The sequence below is a fragment of the Panthera tigris genome, chromosome C2, assembly GCF_018350195.1.
Source record: "Panthera tigris isolate Pti1 chromosome C2, P.tigris_Pti1_mat1.1, whole genome shotgun sequence".
Classification (NCBI taxonomy): Eukaryota; Metazoa; Chordata; class Mammalia; order Carnivora; family Felidae; genus Panthera; species Panthera tigris.
Window position 1 is genome coordinate 143973392 of NC_056668.1, and position 16336 is coordinate 143989727.

At 38.5% G+C, this 16336-nt stretch overlaps 1 protein-coding gene across 8 annotated transcripts in view; it reads left to right on the plus strand.

The window, feature by feature from the left end:
* The first annotated feature begins 386 nt into the window (after positions 1 to 386).
* The window catches only part of RBMS3 (RNA binding motif single stranded interacting protein 3), a 708718-nt gene continuing 692768 nt past the window's right edge, over positions 387 to 16336 (plus strand). For all 8 annotated transcript variants that reach the window (XM_015544414.2, XM_015544418.2, XM_015544420.2 and 5 more), the window contains exon 1: positions 387 to 978. In XM_015544414.2, the coding sequence (XP_015399900.1) occupies positions 904 to 978 (75 nt within the window). In that variant the 5' untranslated portion in view covers positions 387 to 903. The remainder of the gene's footprint in view (positions 979 to 16336) is intronic.

The following is a 16336-nucleotide window of genomic DNA, read 5'->3' on the forward strand; positions in this document are numbered from 1 at the left end:
AGAAATAATCCACCGCCTGCATTTGAGTTCCCCGGGTTCAGTTCCAGCGGCAGCCAGCTGGCTGCAAAAATTGCTTTGCTATTCGAGATAGCCAGCAGAGGGAATCGGAACTTTGCTTGCAGCAGGGGTTGAAGCAGCCTTTTTTTTTTTTTTTTTTTTTTCTTGGAGGAAATACTGCAGCCTTCTGGACTGCTTACGCTGCTCCCTGGAGAGGCTCTCTCGGTTCCACCCACCGGCTGGAAGGAGGGGAAGTGAATGAAAGGACAGGACAAGCCCCGAACACCATGTCACTCTGGGAGGGAGACAGCAGCAACTAAGCTGTGCGAGGCTTTTTTTTTTTTTTTTTTCCTTTTTCTTTTTCCCTTTTTCTTTCTTTTTTTTTTTTCTTTTTTCTGTTTCTTCTTTCTTTCTCTTTCTCTTTCTTTTTTTTTTTTTTTCTTTTTCTTTAAGGTGGGGAAAGAGACAAACAGGAGACAGGAAGCTGATCTGCAAGGATTCGGAGTTGTGCTAAAAGGACTTTGATTTTTTTTTTCTCTCTCTCTCTTTACAAACGCTGGCAATTGACATCACTACAGACAGCCTGGTAGAGAACAAACTGCCTCATCCCAAGTGGACCCTGGCAGCTGGGGGAAGGAAGGCAAGATCTGGGGAGGCTGTGTCTGTTGGTCTTTTTTCCTACCGATACCCCTCCTTTTTTTTTTTTTTTTTTTTTTTTTTTTTTTTGGTGTGTTTCTTTTTTAAATTCTTGCTGTGTTGGAACTAGCGAGTGGTGGAAGACGAGGGATTTCTGAAGCCTCATCAGTCATCGAGACTGTCAGGAATAGTGGTTTAAGAGGAAGCTCGGCCTGGGGCACTATACCCTGTCATCCAGTTCCCTGCCTCGGAGATAAAGATTCCAGCTACATGGGCAAACGCCTGGATCAGCCACAAATGTACCCCCAGTACACTTACTACTATCCTCACTATCTCCAAACCAAGGTATGGCTCGACCCAGTCTGGCAATCAGTGTGGTATCCTTCTGCACTTGGGATGGGAAATAGACAGGCATGTGAATTATTATTTACCTCCCCTTCCCCATCACCTCTTCCTGCTTCTTTGAAATTAGTAACATACCAAGGGAGTTAATGAGGCAGAGGAGAATATAAGAAGAAAGCAAGCCCGGGATTGTGGCTTTCTCTTTTAGGAGAGATAATAGTTTCGCTCGTGTTCTTTTGTTGTTATTTGGCAACATGAAAATGTTCCTGATATCCGTAGTAAAGTCCTTTGCAGATGGACAGGGTTGTTAGAAAGGCGATCGTAACAGTGATTATCAGGCACAAGAATACAATTTCAGGGGCTTTTCTGGTGAGCTGTTCTTTGTTTGTGGCTCTAAAAGGGTTTTTCCCACTGGATAGGACACGCCAGGGTGGGGGCAACTCAAACTTTTAATCGCTGAGTATAAAATGAAAGAAGGGTGTGGGAAGGTATAGTACAGCTGACTAAAGTCCTTTAGAGTTTGTTTGGGTGTGTTGTGTGTGTGTGTGTGTGTGTGGTGTGTTTTATTTGCCTTACATATTTTATTTTATATTGAGGATGAGCAAGATGCTAGAGACTGAATTTTGGAGCTTTACCATAGGTGTTCTTTACTTTTAGAAGCTCTGTTTTTCTGTGCTGGCTGCCATCAGGAGGCCTGGGTCTTGAAACGGGATGCAATGTAACTGATGATAATTGGACGTGAATTGGTTAAATACTTGAATCTTTATGTGTGTGCTGAAATGATCATTAAGGGGCCAGTGGCAAGCCCACGTAACGAAGCAGTGGGCAGTGCCAGCCGTGAACTTTATCCTGCACTTCAGACATGAAAGACTCTCAGGTGTGAAATCACTGCTCCAATTTGTCAATTAAATTGGACTTGACTGGGGTGGGGGGGATGTTGGTGTAGTTACCACTTTGAACGCGTGGGTTTATTTCTATATGGATGATATTATTTTGTATTGCATTAGCCAGACTCCGCTGTCTTCTTAATAAATAAATATGCCGAGAGTGAACAAGGCGTGCCTGAGTGATCTGTGCTGTCACTAGGACTCGATGATGTGATTAGTGTTTGGTAATTCATGCTGTAGTTAGCTCTTATTTATTCTGTCTCACCAAACAATGCCTATTTGTAAACCAGACCAGGCAGCAGACTTTCAGAATTACATTAAAAATTGTTGCTTTTTTCCTTTCTTTTTCAATCGCTCTATGACTCGCCCTGCCCCTCCAAGGTCGACTCACATTGCTTTTTGCCTTTGTGAGCATTTAGTTTGTGCTGCTGCTGCTTAAATAGACCAGCCCTCCTGCTCCAGTGCCTTGAGATTTAACTCTTTAGGGGATTGGGTAGAGAATGTCGCCTGCCTTCCTTAAGGAAATGGCAAAGCAAGGACAAGTTAAAAAAAAAAAAGGAAATTTATAGTCATTTCTCATTCCCCAAAGAAACAAAAACAACAAACTCAAGGGTTCCATGAAAAATATCGGACATTCCATCCCTTTTACTCATTTGGCTAAATTTTTCCAAATGTTTCAAAATTCATGCTTTCTTTTTGGGTCTTTTTTTTTTTTCTATGAAGTATATTCAGAAAAGAAACTTCAGATAAAAATGAATGGAATAATGAAATAATTGCTTTCCTGCTTGAGATTTCTTTTAACTTATTACCATCAGGAAATAATGTGCGTATTAAGGACAGGATGCTAGATGAGCTACACTGATGGGAAGTCTGTGTGTGTGTGTGTGTGTGTGTGTGTGTGTGTGTGTGTGTGTGTTTGCGAGAGAGAGAGAAGGAGGGAGCGAAGGAGAGAGAGAGATTGGGATGAAGAGGAAAAGTGAAGTGACAGAAAAGAAGAGAGCCTAAAAAATATAGAGGGAATTAAAAACAATCTGTTTTGGGGTCCTGTGTAGTTTAGTGTTGTGTAGACAGGCGGCATCTGGATCTTGTTACTTTCAAGCTAGTCAAAGCCATCAACTTCTGGAACATTTTTAAAGAAGCTAGATCCATTAGGTGACCTGAGCTGATATTTGGGTAATCAGATCAGGGTGGTAGGGAATATAAGATCAGCTCCTTTGGCTATCCTGGTAGTTCATATTGATTATTATGTTGTAAAATTTCGACAGTGCTGTGAAGTTGTCGAATGCTGTTACGGTGGCTCTGAAATGACAGACATTAATAACATTCCTGGAAGCTGAAGATGTGAAAACGTGCCCTGGTTTGAAACGTGGGCGCACAGGGGAGGGGAAGAAGGGTCAATCATATTTTCAAATGTGGGGGCTTCCTGACAGCATGAACACTATGTAATAAAGTACCATCATGCCCCCGTGTAACATGAACACAACTAGGTTATTTCAGTATCATTTTTTTGGCTTGTTTTATGCTTATATCTTAAAATTTAATCTATAATACTTTTGAAGGAAATACATGCTGCTCATGTTTATTTGGTAAGCCCAGGTGGAATTCATAGATTCTACTGTCCTTCCAGCCTTGGGTTATAGTTATAATCCATTTTTGAAATCATAGCTGTTTAAAATGATGCTGGTATATAAAGAATACTCATGGTTGATAAAAATAGAATTCTGTGGTTGACAATAAAAGTCATGTTCTGGTGACATCATAATTTAAGCTGTTGTCTAAATTCAGGTGTTTTCAACTAATCAACAAAAGCTGTTTACTGACATTATTTTGGGTTGGAGAATCTTTATGGGATCGTTACAGAACTGAAAGGTTCACTATTTATTGTATTCATTCAGAAAGTGCAAAATACTGAACCTTTTCTTTTACTTCAGTGTGTATATTGGATACAGCTGCTGTTTTATTATGATAAAACAAAATGAAAGTAGGATTTTTAAGTAAATGGAAATGTTTCTGTTTCCTCAAATGCAATTAAAGTTTTAGAAAAACTTGGGACGCTTCCCTGCCTTCTCTGCTCCTCTTATTTCCGATCAAATTAGAACCAATCCATTAACTTTGTTGCTTAAAAATAAAATATAATAATAATAGTAAAACATTTATGCTTTTCTCCCTTTGAATAATTTTCTAAATGCTTAAAACAATAGATTAGAAAAATGTACCTGTGAGTTAAATGAAAACCAGTGGCTGACTGGTGGCTAGCTATGCCTTGCAGCAGTGTTGTTCCAGAATGCTTACTCTCCAAGACCTCACATTCAAAGTTGTCATTTGTCAATTTTCTTTTGGCCATTTTTCTTTTCCTCTCAAAAGAACCAATTTCAAAAAGTAACGTTGGTTTTGGTTAAGCAGTAAAAAAGAAATCTTGGTGACATGTTGTAATATTTATATAAGAGACATAACTGGATTAAAAAAAATCTTCATCAAAACAAATTTGCTGTTTGAAGGCCACCCAGAATAATAAGCAAATTTTAGAGAACGGGGACCAAAAAAGGGTTCATGAGCTTAATGATAATGTCTATAATGATGTTTGACTGAGTTGTAACCTAATATTTCTCAGGAATTTTGTTCTAGCCCATTCAAAGTAGCTAACCTGTTGCTTTTGCATTGTGAGAGCCAGGGTGAATTTCAATCTGAATTTGAGGTACTTTGGGGCGGTTTCTTGGCAAAACAGCTTAGTCAAACTAGGAGAAGTAAAAAGAGTGAAACATGGTCACAGCCCGGCGAACTAATATTTTGCAGCTGAGAAATAGGTATTTCTCTCATAAATGATGCTTCGAGAACTTGGGTCATCCTTCCAAAACTTTAAACTTCGTCCAGGCGCCCACAGCAAGCTTGTCCTTCCTTCTGTTTCCTTCCCCTGACCAGGTCACGACATCTCTATCAATCCAGGGCACAGTTTCTACTCACGCTGCTTTTCTATCAGCCTACTGCTTTTCCTTCTTTGGCCGTCCACTTCCCCTGAAGATCTTACAGAAATGGGTTCAGACTGTGGGACCTTATAGGGTTTTTCTGGCTGGTGGTATTCAGATTGTATTCAGAGCATGGTGTGAAGTTGGGGTCAGTTGTAAGGAGTAATTCATCAACTGCACACCGATTTCAGGCTGAGTTTCTAACCATCTGCAGCCTGGACAGCTGCCCATCTCTCAGAGTCTAGCTAGAGCCCAACTGATTGTGCCATAGAAAGAGCAAACACTTGAAACACAAAGGACGAAGGAGGAGGTGAAGGAAGAGAGAGGCTCCTAGGGGCAGAGGATATTCTCAAAGATGTAAACGTACAAATCCTTCAAAAGCAAAACAGAACAACCCCTTAACATACTTCTTGCACATGAAAATGTAGAAAATCTTGCAGAGGGAGGGAATGAGTTTAGAATTTCCTTAGTACTTCCTGCCTCAGATTTGCATTGATAGCCAGAGTTGGTAACTTGCCAGTTTTAAAACAGCCTTGAAAACTCCCAAGTTCTGTTTTCCTTTGAAAGCCTGAAACATACAAAACTGGTTTTCTAAAAATCTTCCAGCAAGAGAATTTTTAGGTACAACTCCAAATATTTCTTTTGCTTCAAGGGGGGGTAAGGTGGTAATATGCAACTATGATAAATCTTGTCTCTCTTTAGAATGTATACAATTTTAATTGGTTTTAAGTAAGAGAAAAATAGTTATAGGGGGTCACTTTCCCTTTCTAGTTGTTTTGTTTTCTTTACTTCCCCCCCCATCTTTATTATCATTGGGTTTGTCTTTTCTATAATATAGTCATTGTTTCACTAAGTTGAGTGCCTACTTAGATGGAGGAAATATGTAAAAAGTTCATGTGTTTTCTTTCTTCAGAATCATGCCAAATTCAAAGGAAACATGTAAATTTGTTCTAACCGTATCTTTGTAATGCAGTTTGCTCTTGCTTTCTCTCAATAATAGAATTAAAACTCAACATTATTTCTATGAAGTAATTAAATCTATTAGAGGGTTGGAGGTAGGGGTGATTTGCAGGGAGGGAGGCAAAAGAAGGGAAGGAGGATGTAAGTTCATCTCAGGTCTTTCTGGCTCCAGGAATTCTGGAAAGCTTCATTTTTTGCACTAATATGATTTTTACACAATCCTTTTTGACATTATCAGTCTTTTTGGCAGAGAGAGGGCTCCGTCACAATTATGCCCATGCCAAATTCTAAGAAAACCAGTCTTTTCCTTTAACAGAAAATCTTTTTAGTGTCGGACTTCTTATTCAGAGTAAATGGTTGATGTTTATCCAAAATTGGCTTCGAGTACTACATTAAAATTGTGTTTTGTAACAGTCTCATAAGCCACAGCTGTATGTGATTAAATAGTGTAATATCAAAAGCATGTGAGAATAGACTTTTTTATGCTATAGCTTTTGCACAGCAAGAGAGCAGATGAAACTACCAGGGCAACAGTGTACTTGTGTGTCGTAATACCTGTGTCGAGGATACGCGATGCTGGTCTTTGCAGTAGTGGGAAAAATGCTAGAACTGCCTTGGACAGGATTGAAACATACACTTTCTGAAGATGGAGACAGACATATGATACCAGTTTTTAAATATAGAGTGCCATTTAATTGGAAAACCCATATTTACTGAAGGGTCTGTAACCAGTGCCATTGGAAGGGGCATCATGACTCCCAAGGAGCACCACATTCAAAGAGCCAAAGCGAAATTTCCCGTTTCTGTTTTGAAACCGTCAACTGTTTTTCTCCTGCTTTTTTTTGTTTTTATTTTTGTTTGTTTGTTTGTTTTTTGGTTTTTGGTTTTTTTGTTTTGTTTTTTGCTACTTTAATCTGTGGAACTATTGTAAGAAAATTTTCAGGCTGTTTATCCCTAAAGATGGGTAACAAGGACCAGTAACTTAGAAAGAGCAAAATAGGCAACAGTGTGATTCTTTTTTTAAGATATTTGAAAATAGGATATTTGGTTTTCGATGCATGTTGCTCTTCTGTGGCCTTTGTGAAAAAGAGCATAATTACACAAAGAGACACAACTTTTGGGTCTGTTTTTTATGGGATGTTTTACTTCAGAGTTTTTGGAAAAAAAAAACAAAAACAAAAACTATTCATGAAAATGATAATCGTGAGTTTATTAGAGTTGTAAATCTATAGGATACTAATACTAATAAAAGATTTATTAGTAAGTCATTGTTTTCAGGTCCTTGAAAAAGTGTATAGGGGTGCCCGTTTTTCAGATTTCAGACACTAGAAAGCAACTTGGAAAAGGAAAAAAAAAAGAAGGGTTGAGAGAGGTAACTTGGATTCTGTTTGGTTTTGTTTTTTATGTTGATATATATAGGCTGAGAATTTGTTCACATTTTAAATTTTTGTTTTTTTTTCCATATAGATTTATTGGTCAGGAAGTATATACCATGTGGAATCAGCTATACGGATAAAGTTTTGTACTTCAGAACATCGATGTCTAATGGGTAACAAATTTCAAGAATATGGATAATAAATGATAAGACATGGATTCTGGTTTTGTTTTGTTTTTGGAGGGAGGGAATTCTCTGAATTGTGTGTCAACGAGTTGGTTTCTAGGTCAGGTTCTCTAAGATCTCTTCCAGGCTTAGCATTTGTGACTCTCACTTTTGAGATAAATGAGCCTGCTTTGATGCATTCGTGGTACTGGGAGATGACCTTGGTTTTGTGCCATTGGTGAGTTTTTGTTCAGCCCCCCATTGCTTTCTCCAGAGCAGATCAAATGCTGCTTTGCCGACTTTGGTGATTTGACGAATTTAACTGTCTGCATCCTTTGCCACATCTAAACCCAGTGCACCCAGAGAAACACATCCATCACCTGGGAGTGGGTGGAGAGCAATTCCCAGGGGTGGGACAGAATGACAGGCATCATTTTATCATGGCCGTTGCCGTCTTTGTTGTGGTGGTTAAAGTTTTCTCCTTTGGGTAAAATTAGAGCTTGTCCAAAGCCTCGATGGTGACAGTGCGATGCTTTACTTTTCCTCATTTAACTTCCTCTCTGCAGGTTGTATAAGAACTGAATGGTTAGGCATATGTTTGGCCTAACCAGTTGGGGTAATGAAGGCAGTAGGACTGCCTCATTAAAGTCCTGATACCCCTAGTTTTATGAATGAAACCAGGAGCTAGTGTCAATGTGGAAATGACAAATCGATAGATGAAACACTATTTTGACTGGAGTTTGCAAATCCTTGAAATTCCCGAATTTCTGAATAGTACCCTTTAAAGCATGGGAAATAAATACTATAGTAACTATAGTGTATGGTATTATATGAGGAAAGGAATAACATCTTTAGGACACAGAAGCAAGACCATTATCCTTTCCTCTTTTTCTTGCCAGATACCCTTCTTATTCTCAAAGAAGTCCCTGTTAGATGCATTCATGAAAGTTTGTAGAACCTTGAATTTTGTTTTTATGAGTGATAACCAAATAGAAAAAATAGACTTGAATGCATATATAGTCAAGGCAACCCTTATAACGTCCTGTCCTGTTGTGTGGAAAGTAAGGCACAATGGAAGAAACAAACAAATCTTACTATATTCTAAATGTCAGTAGTAATGGTTTGGGGTACTGATTTTTAATTTGTTCCAGAATTAGCTTTCCTATCATTATATTGTACTGTTAAGAAATTGTTGTACATCACACTTTATATGCTAGATACGATCTTTTGGTTATTTCAGTCTTAGCTGATAGTTTTCAAGCTGAATATGGATCATGCATAGAATTTAAGGAGGATTTTTGAGAAGTCTTTCTATTTTTATCTCATGTACTGCTGTCTATTTATCTTAGTCATATTGCTGATTGATGATGATTTAATGAAAAGGAAAATGGAAAACAGAATGCTAACTATCTGGGTTTCTGGAACTGGTTAAGATACCTTGAAGGCTTTTCTTACATATGTGAGTCATAGTTGAAACTATTATCAGTGTCTTGTAAACTCTCAGTTGCCCCTTTTAAAACTTACCACTCACACAAACTGGACAGTGGCACCCTGAATACCACTTATGCTAAGCTAACTTAACACTCAAGCAAATATACTTTTATACTCCCAAGTAGTTTCGAGTAGATGAAATATTTGAAGGATTGTGTACAACGCTTGGAATAAAATTTCAGAGATTGTTTTCTAGTGTATCATACAAAAAACCATATGATATACCTGTGATGTTTACTTTCTTCTCAGGAGATGAGAAAAACACAGTTTTTTGTTTGTTTGTTTGTTTGTTTGTTTGTTTGTTTTTTAACTTGGCGCTAGTCTCTTGAAGGGTTGTGACGGCTCCTGAATTATCCTTGGTCTTGGCTTTCAGCCCCTAGGCCTCTTGTCTGTTGCTGTCCGTGACAATTCAGACTTGAACCATTAGAAATTAAGATATTGTGTTTCAATTTAAGACAAGGAATTCTGAAAATAATAAAATTCTGATGTTCTTTTTAAAATTTATTCCAAAAGATTAACCACTGCCTTCAAACTTCCTTATTTATCTGTTAGGACAACTTGATTTCATCATAACAATGGCGAGTTTTCCCTTCCCGCCTTATTCTTGTTTTCGTGTTTAACTTCGTTAATAGGCTGGAAAAAGATAAAGGAAAAAAATCAGAAGGGATAGGTCAATGACCATGGAAGAATTTCTCTCCAAGTTTAGTGGCTTCCTTTAACAATGGGAAAGGTGAAAGGTCATTTTAAAACTCTCATATTTTCTGGACAGTCCTAGAAGCCCCCATCTCACAAACTTAACAGACATATTAAAGGGCATTAATATTCCCCATCAAAATAGATTTCTTTTGTTTTTTGCAATAAAATATTTAAAGAGTTTTTATAATTTTGCTGCCCAAACTCGAGTGCAAGTAAATAGATTTATCTCGCCTGCGAAATTGCGGCTGGCATCTGGCATACAGGAGTATGCATCTAACATACAGATTTTCTTGAGTGCAAAGATTATCAAAGGACTAAGTGGAACCGTGAATAGAGTTGACAGTGACTTGTATTTTGTTGATATGTAAACAAATGTTTATTACTTTGGTTTCATAGTTTTCTTTTTAGTTTGGAGGTGATGCATTTTTTTCATCTTGTCAGTGTTTTTGTGGGTCCCTACAGTGGTCAGAAAGCCTGAAAAGCTGGCCATGTCTCTACCTATCGTGACCTTTTGGCACTTAAGATATCTCTGTATTTTAGTAATCCCAAATTTCCGGGGCGGGACACGTGGTAGAACAGCACAGTGTATCGGAAAATGTCATTAACATTCTTTGGCTAAAATATGTCAAAAGTAGACACATTGGATTGACCTTTGGCAGCAAAGACAGCCGAGAGTTCCAGATCTGGGTGCCAGGTTCACAGAATTTTTTTCATTGTGCAATTGGTGGAATTGTTTACCAATTGGAAAGAAATAGAGCTTGGATGTAACAGGTGTTTCCCTGGGCTTCCAGCTTAAGGGTACAGGCAGGAGGCAAATCAATGGCATAATATGTACTTTATGGCATAATCTTTCTAAATTCTTCTGTCTGGAAATTGGGTCATGGTTTTGCTGTGTGTATTAAAACTTCCACCTCCTCCTGTTTCTCAGGACCATAGTTGTTCTCTTGGTGTGCAAAGGTCCCTCTTAGCCCTATGGAATCCATGTACTTTTTACAGAACATATGTATCTACATGTGTGCACCCTCCAACCAGATCTATCATTACTTGCACTGGTGTTGGGCACACTGAAGATACTTCAGCCCTGAGCCTCACGTGATAGCTTCCTTCATATTCATTCTTGTCCCAGTGATACAAGACAGTCAGGATCCCAGGCCCAGGGCATGATCATTTTCTCCCAACTTGAGAAGGATTTTTTTTTTCTTTCTCTAACTTCACACATACACTCGTACCTAAAAATTCATTCCCTTCCCCAATCTTCCAGGGAGAATTCTCATAATCACCTGATGTTTGGATTCTCTACCTAATTACTCAATTTTTCTTCCCAGCTCTCTGGCTAGATCTCACTGAATTTCATTAGCAGATTCAAGGAATCAGTTTTGATTTAGCTCTCTCACATATAACACACTCACACACTTCTGGAAACTTTAAGGATTATTTCAATGGTTCTGATTTTTCACTGAGGCTGAATGACCAGGGGGGAATGTGGAGAGGCAAAGTGGTCTCAAGGTGACATATATGTGTTCTTTCCATATCTTTTTTTTATTTTCTGCTAGTTGGTAGTAAAAAAGAGACAAGTCTCACTGAAGTACAGGTAACTGATAATTTCCATTTCTTTCAAAAGAACTCTATCTTCCCATGATCTGAGGTATATTGATAATATATCATACAAGTTACATACCCACCCTCTTTTTCCTGTTATTTTTGATAGCATCTTTTAGAAATCTTATTGATCAATTGATTCTAATTTTCCCCCCAAATAATTTCTTAATAATTGTTTATACTGTGGGATTTCTAATGATCTTCAAAGCTTTCAGTGATGAGGCTGTCAATAGTATGGTGGAAAAAAAATGACAGTTCTGAAATTTTAATTTAACTAGTGATTTATGAGAAGCCCCAAGACAGAGAAAACAAAGAAAAGAAGAAACAGAAATTAGAAAGGCTAAGATCTTATTCTACGTTTCAAATTTCTGGAATTTGACCATATGTTTTCCTTTCCAAAAGCAAACAATAAGAACTCTTTGGCAAGGAAAATACAGTTTACAAATCAAAGAACCATCGTTAGGGAAAACTGTAATGTGAAGATAGAACTTGATATGGAAGAGTCATATAGTTGAGGCTTTTGGTGTCTTGTAGAAAAAAAAAATCAATGCTTATGAGGGCAAACTTAGTGCTTTGTTTGGGTTTTGCATGTGGAGGCATTCAGTAACCTCCAAGCACTTGCTTTATTTGTTCTGACTTCCCATCACTAGTTCTCAGAACCTGGATAAAAGCTTTATTAATGTTTTTGATTGGAAACAGGAGTATTTTTCAGAAAGTCATTGGAATCAAAATTTAACACATATTTAGGCATTTCTGTATATAAAATGTTCCTCTGACATCCATCCATACTTGAAAATACAATCATGAGTGAAGCTCCTAATATACATTGTTCAGTGTGGAAAGGATCTGGCTTTGAGAGGAGGAGAAACAGCATAAATGGTAAAACCAGAAAACTTGTATTGGCATGAGGACCACACAGTGCAAAGTACTCACCAGACAGGAGTGCTGTTTGTGGGCCATGAATGACCCAGAGATCCACAGAGGAGTTGAACTGAGAATGTGTGTGCAATCACACTTCCATGCTCTCTATACTCTCAGCACATGCATATGTTAGAATCCTGGGTCCTGGTGAAAAGAGAGTCTGGGTTTCAACATGGTCACTGAGGGGTTTAGGGCAATTGGGGTCCAAGAAAGATTAGCTATTCTTGTTACTCATAGGCCATCTTTTCTGCCAAGTTCATTTGCCTCACATCCCCATCCCTGTTCCATTTAGGATGGCTGTCTGACGTGACCTTGCTTGCACGTTAAGTCATCTACGTTTCCCTGCCTTTCCCAGACTGTCCCTCCTGGGGAACTAATTCTTTTCTTTCTGTACCACAGCTTCTTTCCCACTTGCCCGTTCCTGCTCAGGTTCCTCCTCCTATCTCAGGTTTTCAGCTATGAATTTATTTCCCTTCTTAGCCTCCTTGCCTTTAGCTGCTAAACTTCTATATCCTCCTTCCTGTTCTCTTAGCTTCCTGTCCCTCTTACCGTTTTTAGTTCTTGATTCCCCCACCTCATTTCTTTGCAAGGTAGAATGGGAATGGGTTTTGACTTTCTTCCTTCTGTGCTTGGTCATGAATTTATTTTTGGCGTTTTGAATACACCTGTACTCCTCATATCTGTGTCAGGATTAGTCTTGAACCCCCATGGACTAGGGCCATGGGGTCTTCATCTGTGAGTGTCCTGCAGTGGCCAATAGAGTGCCACTGAGTGCATAATGCAGTGCAGACTGAGTGCATAATGAAAGGTTTTCAGAATGTGTTAATCTATGTCTTGTGAATTAGTCCATTGCTGAAAACCAGAGTTGCTCTTTATCTCAGTGACGCTTTGTGTCAAAGGCATTTTGCGTATCAGAAGTAAGTCTTGTTAAAGCATCTTTCTTGACATATACAAATTGATGCAATCTCTCCCTGCCTCACCTGCCTCACCCCCACCCCACAAAACAAGTGGGCCACCAGGCTAGGCACCCTACGACTGTTGGCTGGAGTTGGTTTACATTTCTAGCTCATGGGACACACTATGATAGCAGAGGTGAGCTAAGCCAGAAACTGCAATAGAAAAAGAAAAGAAGAAAAAAGGAAAGGAGAAGGGAGGGGGGAGAAGAAGGAAAAAGAAAGAAAGAAAGAAAGAAAGAAAGAAAGAAAGAAAGAAAGAAAGAAAGAAAGAAAGAAAGAAAGAAGGGAGGGGGGAGAAGAAGAATTAAAAAAAAAAAAAAAGCACAGGAAAACTGCCACAGCGTTGCATTCCAAGATGCTGGCAAGAGCATCTGAGTATGTGCCAATGCAGGGAGGGGCCAAGTGGATTTCAAAGGCAGTCTGAGTAGCTAGTATTTGGAACTTGGGGATGAGAGTAAGCAAGTAGGTCAGGACTAAATGGTAGTGATGGTGGTTTGGAGGGAGTAAGAGAGGCCATTCCTGAGCAGTTGCCAAAAATATCAGCTTGTGTGTGCGGCTTCCTCTCTTGGGTTGGCAGAAAGTTGGACATATGAGGAGGTGAACTTACCTCAAGGGGATAGGAGATGGATGGAGTGTTATGCCCTTCTCCTTCTTTGTCCGCTTTACCATTCGGGGGATCTTGAGTCTATTAGCCATACATCATCTATCCATGCCACATAACGGTCCACAACAATGCTGACATGGATTTTTTTTCACTCAAAACTTGAAAAGACCACTTTGAAGATCAGACGAGAATGCCAAAATTCCTACTTTGGAAAGAGGACTCTATATACCTTCCCTATACAATTAACTAAGGAGGCATAAAGATATGTCTAAAGTAATGATAGATGATATAAGATAGGATTTTGATGAAAACTTCAAAGCCTTTCTCACCAAGGAATGTATGAGAACAGTAACCTAGTTGTGGTTAAGGGAACAAACTGTGTTTTTGGTTTGGACGCCTCTTGATTTTTCCTAGTTGCCCTGATTCTCTTCTGTTTGTTATGTGTTTTTTTTCTTTTTTCTTGCGTCAAGTTTCTTATTACCATTTTCGCAAAATATAGTTTCTATATATGTAATTCCTCCACACCTGGTAAATTTTTCTTTTGCAAGGTAAGCCTACTCATTTCATCTAATGAAACCATTCAAAATGTCAAATGAATGTTAGTAATCTCTTTCAGCACAACACATCATTCTGTCAGAACTCTCAGACATAACCAATATTGATAAGAAAATCCCACGGGTCCTTCTATGGCATTCTTTATGTCCGTGCAAACATACAATCATATCTGTGATACATGAGATGATACCTAACAGGTTATTTTACTTCTTTTCTGAGTGAATTGCATACTTTGTGACATATTCACTGAGTCATTAGACATACATCTGTTTTTTTTTTGTTTTTTTTTTTTTTTTTGCACCACATATTATGCATGCGATACTCATTGATGGGCGTGATTTTTTTTTTTTTTTTGCCACTGTTTTGTCATTATGAAGAATGCTATAGTATATGTACAAGGTACTCATTTAAATTTTGAAGATCGAATCAATGATCTTCTGAAGCGGGTTTGCTTCCCTTTGAACACTCCCTTTCAACACTAAAAAAATGTCTTGATGAGTTTCCTCTTATACAAGGATTACCCTCTCTGCTTGGATTCCTGAACCAAAGACCCTGCATTCTGCAAGACCAGCCTGCCCCATTGTGTTTTGGTGATAAGGGTTATAATCTCCTTTTGGTGGGAAGACGGTCTTCCTGACTGAGGTCTGAGCTGGAAGGGAATGTCTCACTGTTGGGCAGAAGCAGAAATGTCTTATTTTCCTTGTGACACCGGAATTGGGATCCCAACAGGTGCCTGGGATCAGCAGGGTTACCATTTCAGTGCTTCTCAGCCATTGTTTTTTTGTGGGCTGTACTTGTGTTTCAGGCTAATTTTCTTTGCCGCCTCATATTCTAAGTTGAAGGAACAACCGCAGACAACAACAGCTTTAAGCAGCCCAAATCTTCCTATTTGATTGGAATCCCACTGAGGCATTTTTGTCCTAGAGTAAATATTTTGCCCAAGGGTTTGGGCATCAGGATTTTTCTTTTTGCATTATTATCTTGGGAACACTGCAAACTGTATTCTGTGATAGCCCTTATGTGTTGGACTTGTTTGGTGCTACTTGACAATAGGGGAAATGTCATGGTACGTTAATTGAGCTGGAAAAAGTGACTGTGGAAAATCTAATCAATCTAGGTGAAATCTGATTTTATTTTATTTTCCCCTGTACTTGTCCTGTTTCTTACTTCCAGTATCAATTTTAATTAAAGTCAAAATATGGCAAAAGAAAGAATAAAACAAAAGTTCACCTATAGAAGATGCTATGCTGGACTTATCTAGAAATACTTACTGACCAAAATCTGTCTAGAAGTCAGTGGACCATACAGCTTCACCATTTGTGTTTTCCACCAGAAAAGTTAGATCAAGGGCACATATTTCTAATACTTAATTCTCTTCCACATACTCACATTTCATAGAACTAAGTACACCTTTCAGAGTTTGATGGCCAAGTTTCATGTACTTCTTTGGAAACTTGGAGTTTTCCTAAACATGAAAAAAGTCATGCTAGGATGACTTTTTTCTTTTACTTTGATGTATGCGAGGTGGGATAGGGAGCTTATGGTTCAGTATACCAGAGCCAATTTAGCATTTTCCCATTTTACAAATAGAATTCTCACCATTTTTCACCATGCTTGAAAATCAACAGTGTACCATACTTCATATAGATTAGTGCAAGTAGAGCATTTTTTAAAGTCTAGAAAAAGAATTTAATGATCAGAAATGACAGCAGCACTTTGGTCAGGTGAAAAGACTAAGTTCTGGAAGGCCAGTGCTTTTATTCTCGAACTTGTTTTAATGCCATTTCCCCAGGGTTTCCTTACCTTTTCACATTTCAGTTTCCTGCCATTTCTTCCCATCACAGGAATATTTAGTTATTTGATAAGATGTCTTGACGATCAATATTAGACTACTAGTAATGTGTTTCAGTGTTCTGGAAAGAATGCCAATATATTAACGTATTATGAAGATGGTAAAATATAAATAAGAACCATTAACTCCAAGCGATTGTTATTAGTGATAATGATAAGGAGAGGGTGACTGAAAGGCCCAGAATTGACTTGATGCATGAGGATAATGGAGGACGAATCCTTGCGATAGCTCAGATCAATGCTATTCATTGAAACATTTCTTTGCACTTCCATTGTGTTTCTCTGGCATCCATCTCTGCAATCAGCTGGATTGAAATCATGTAGAGAGCTCCGCTTCC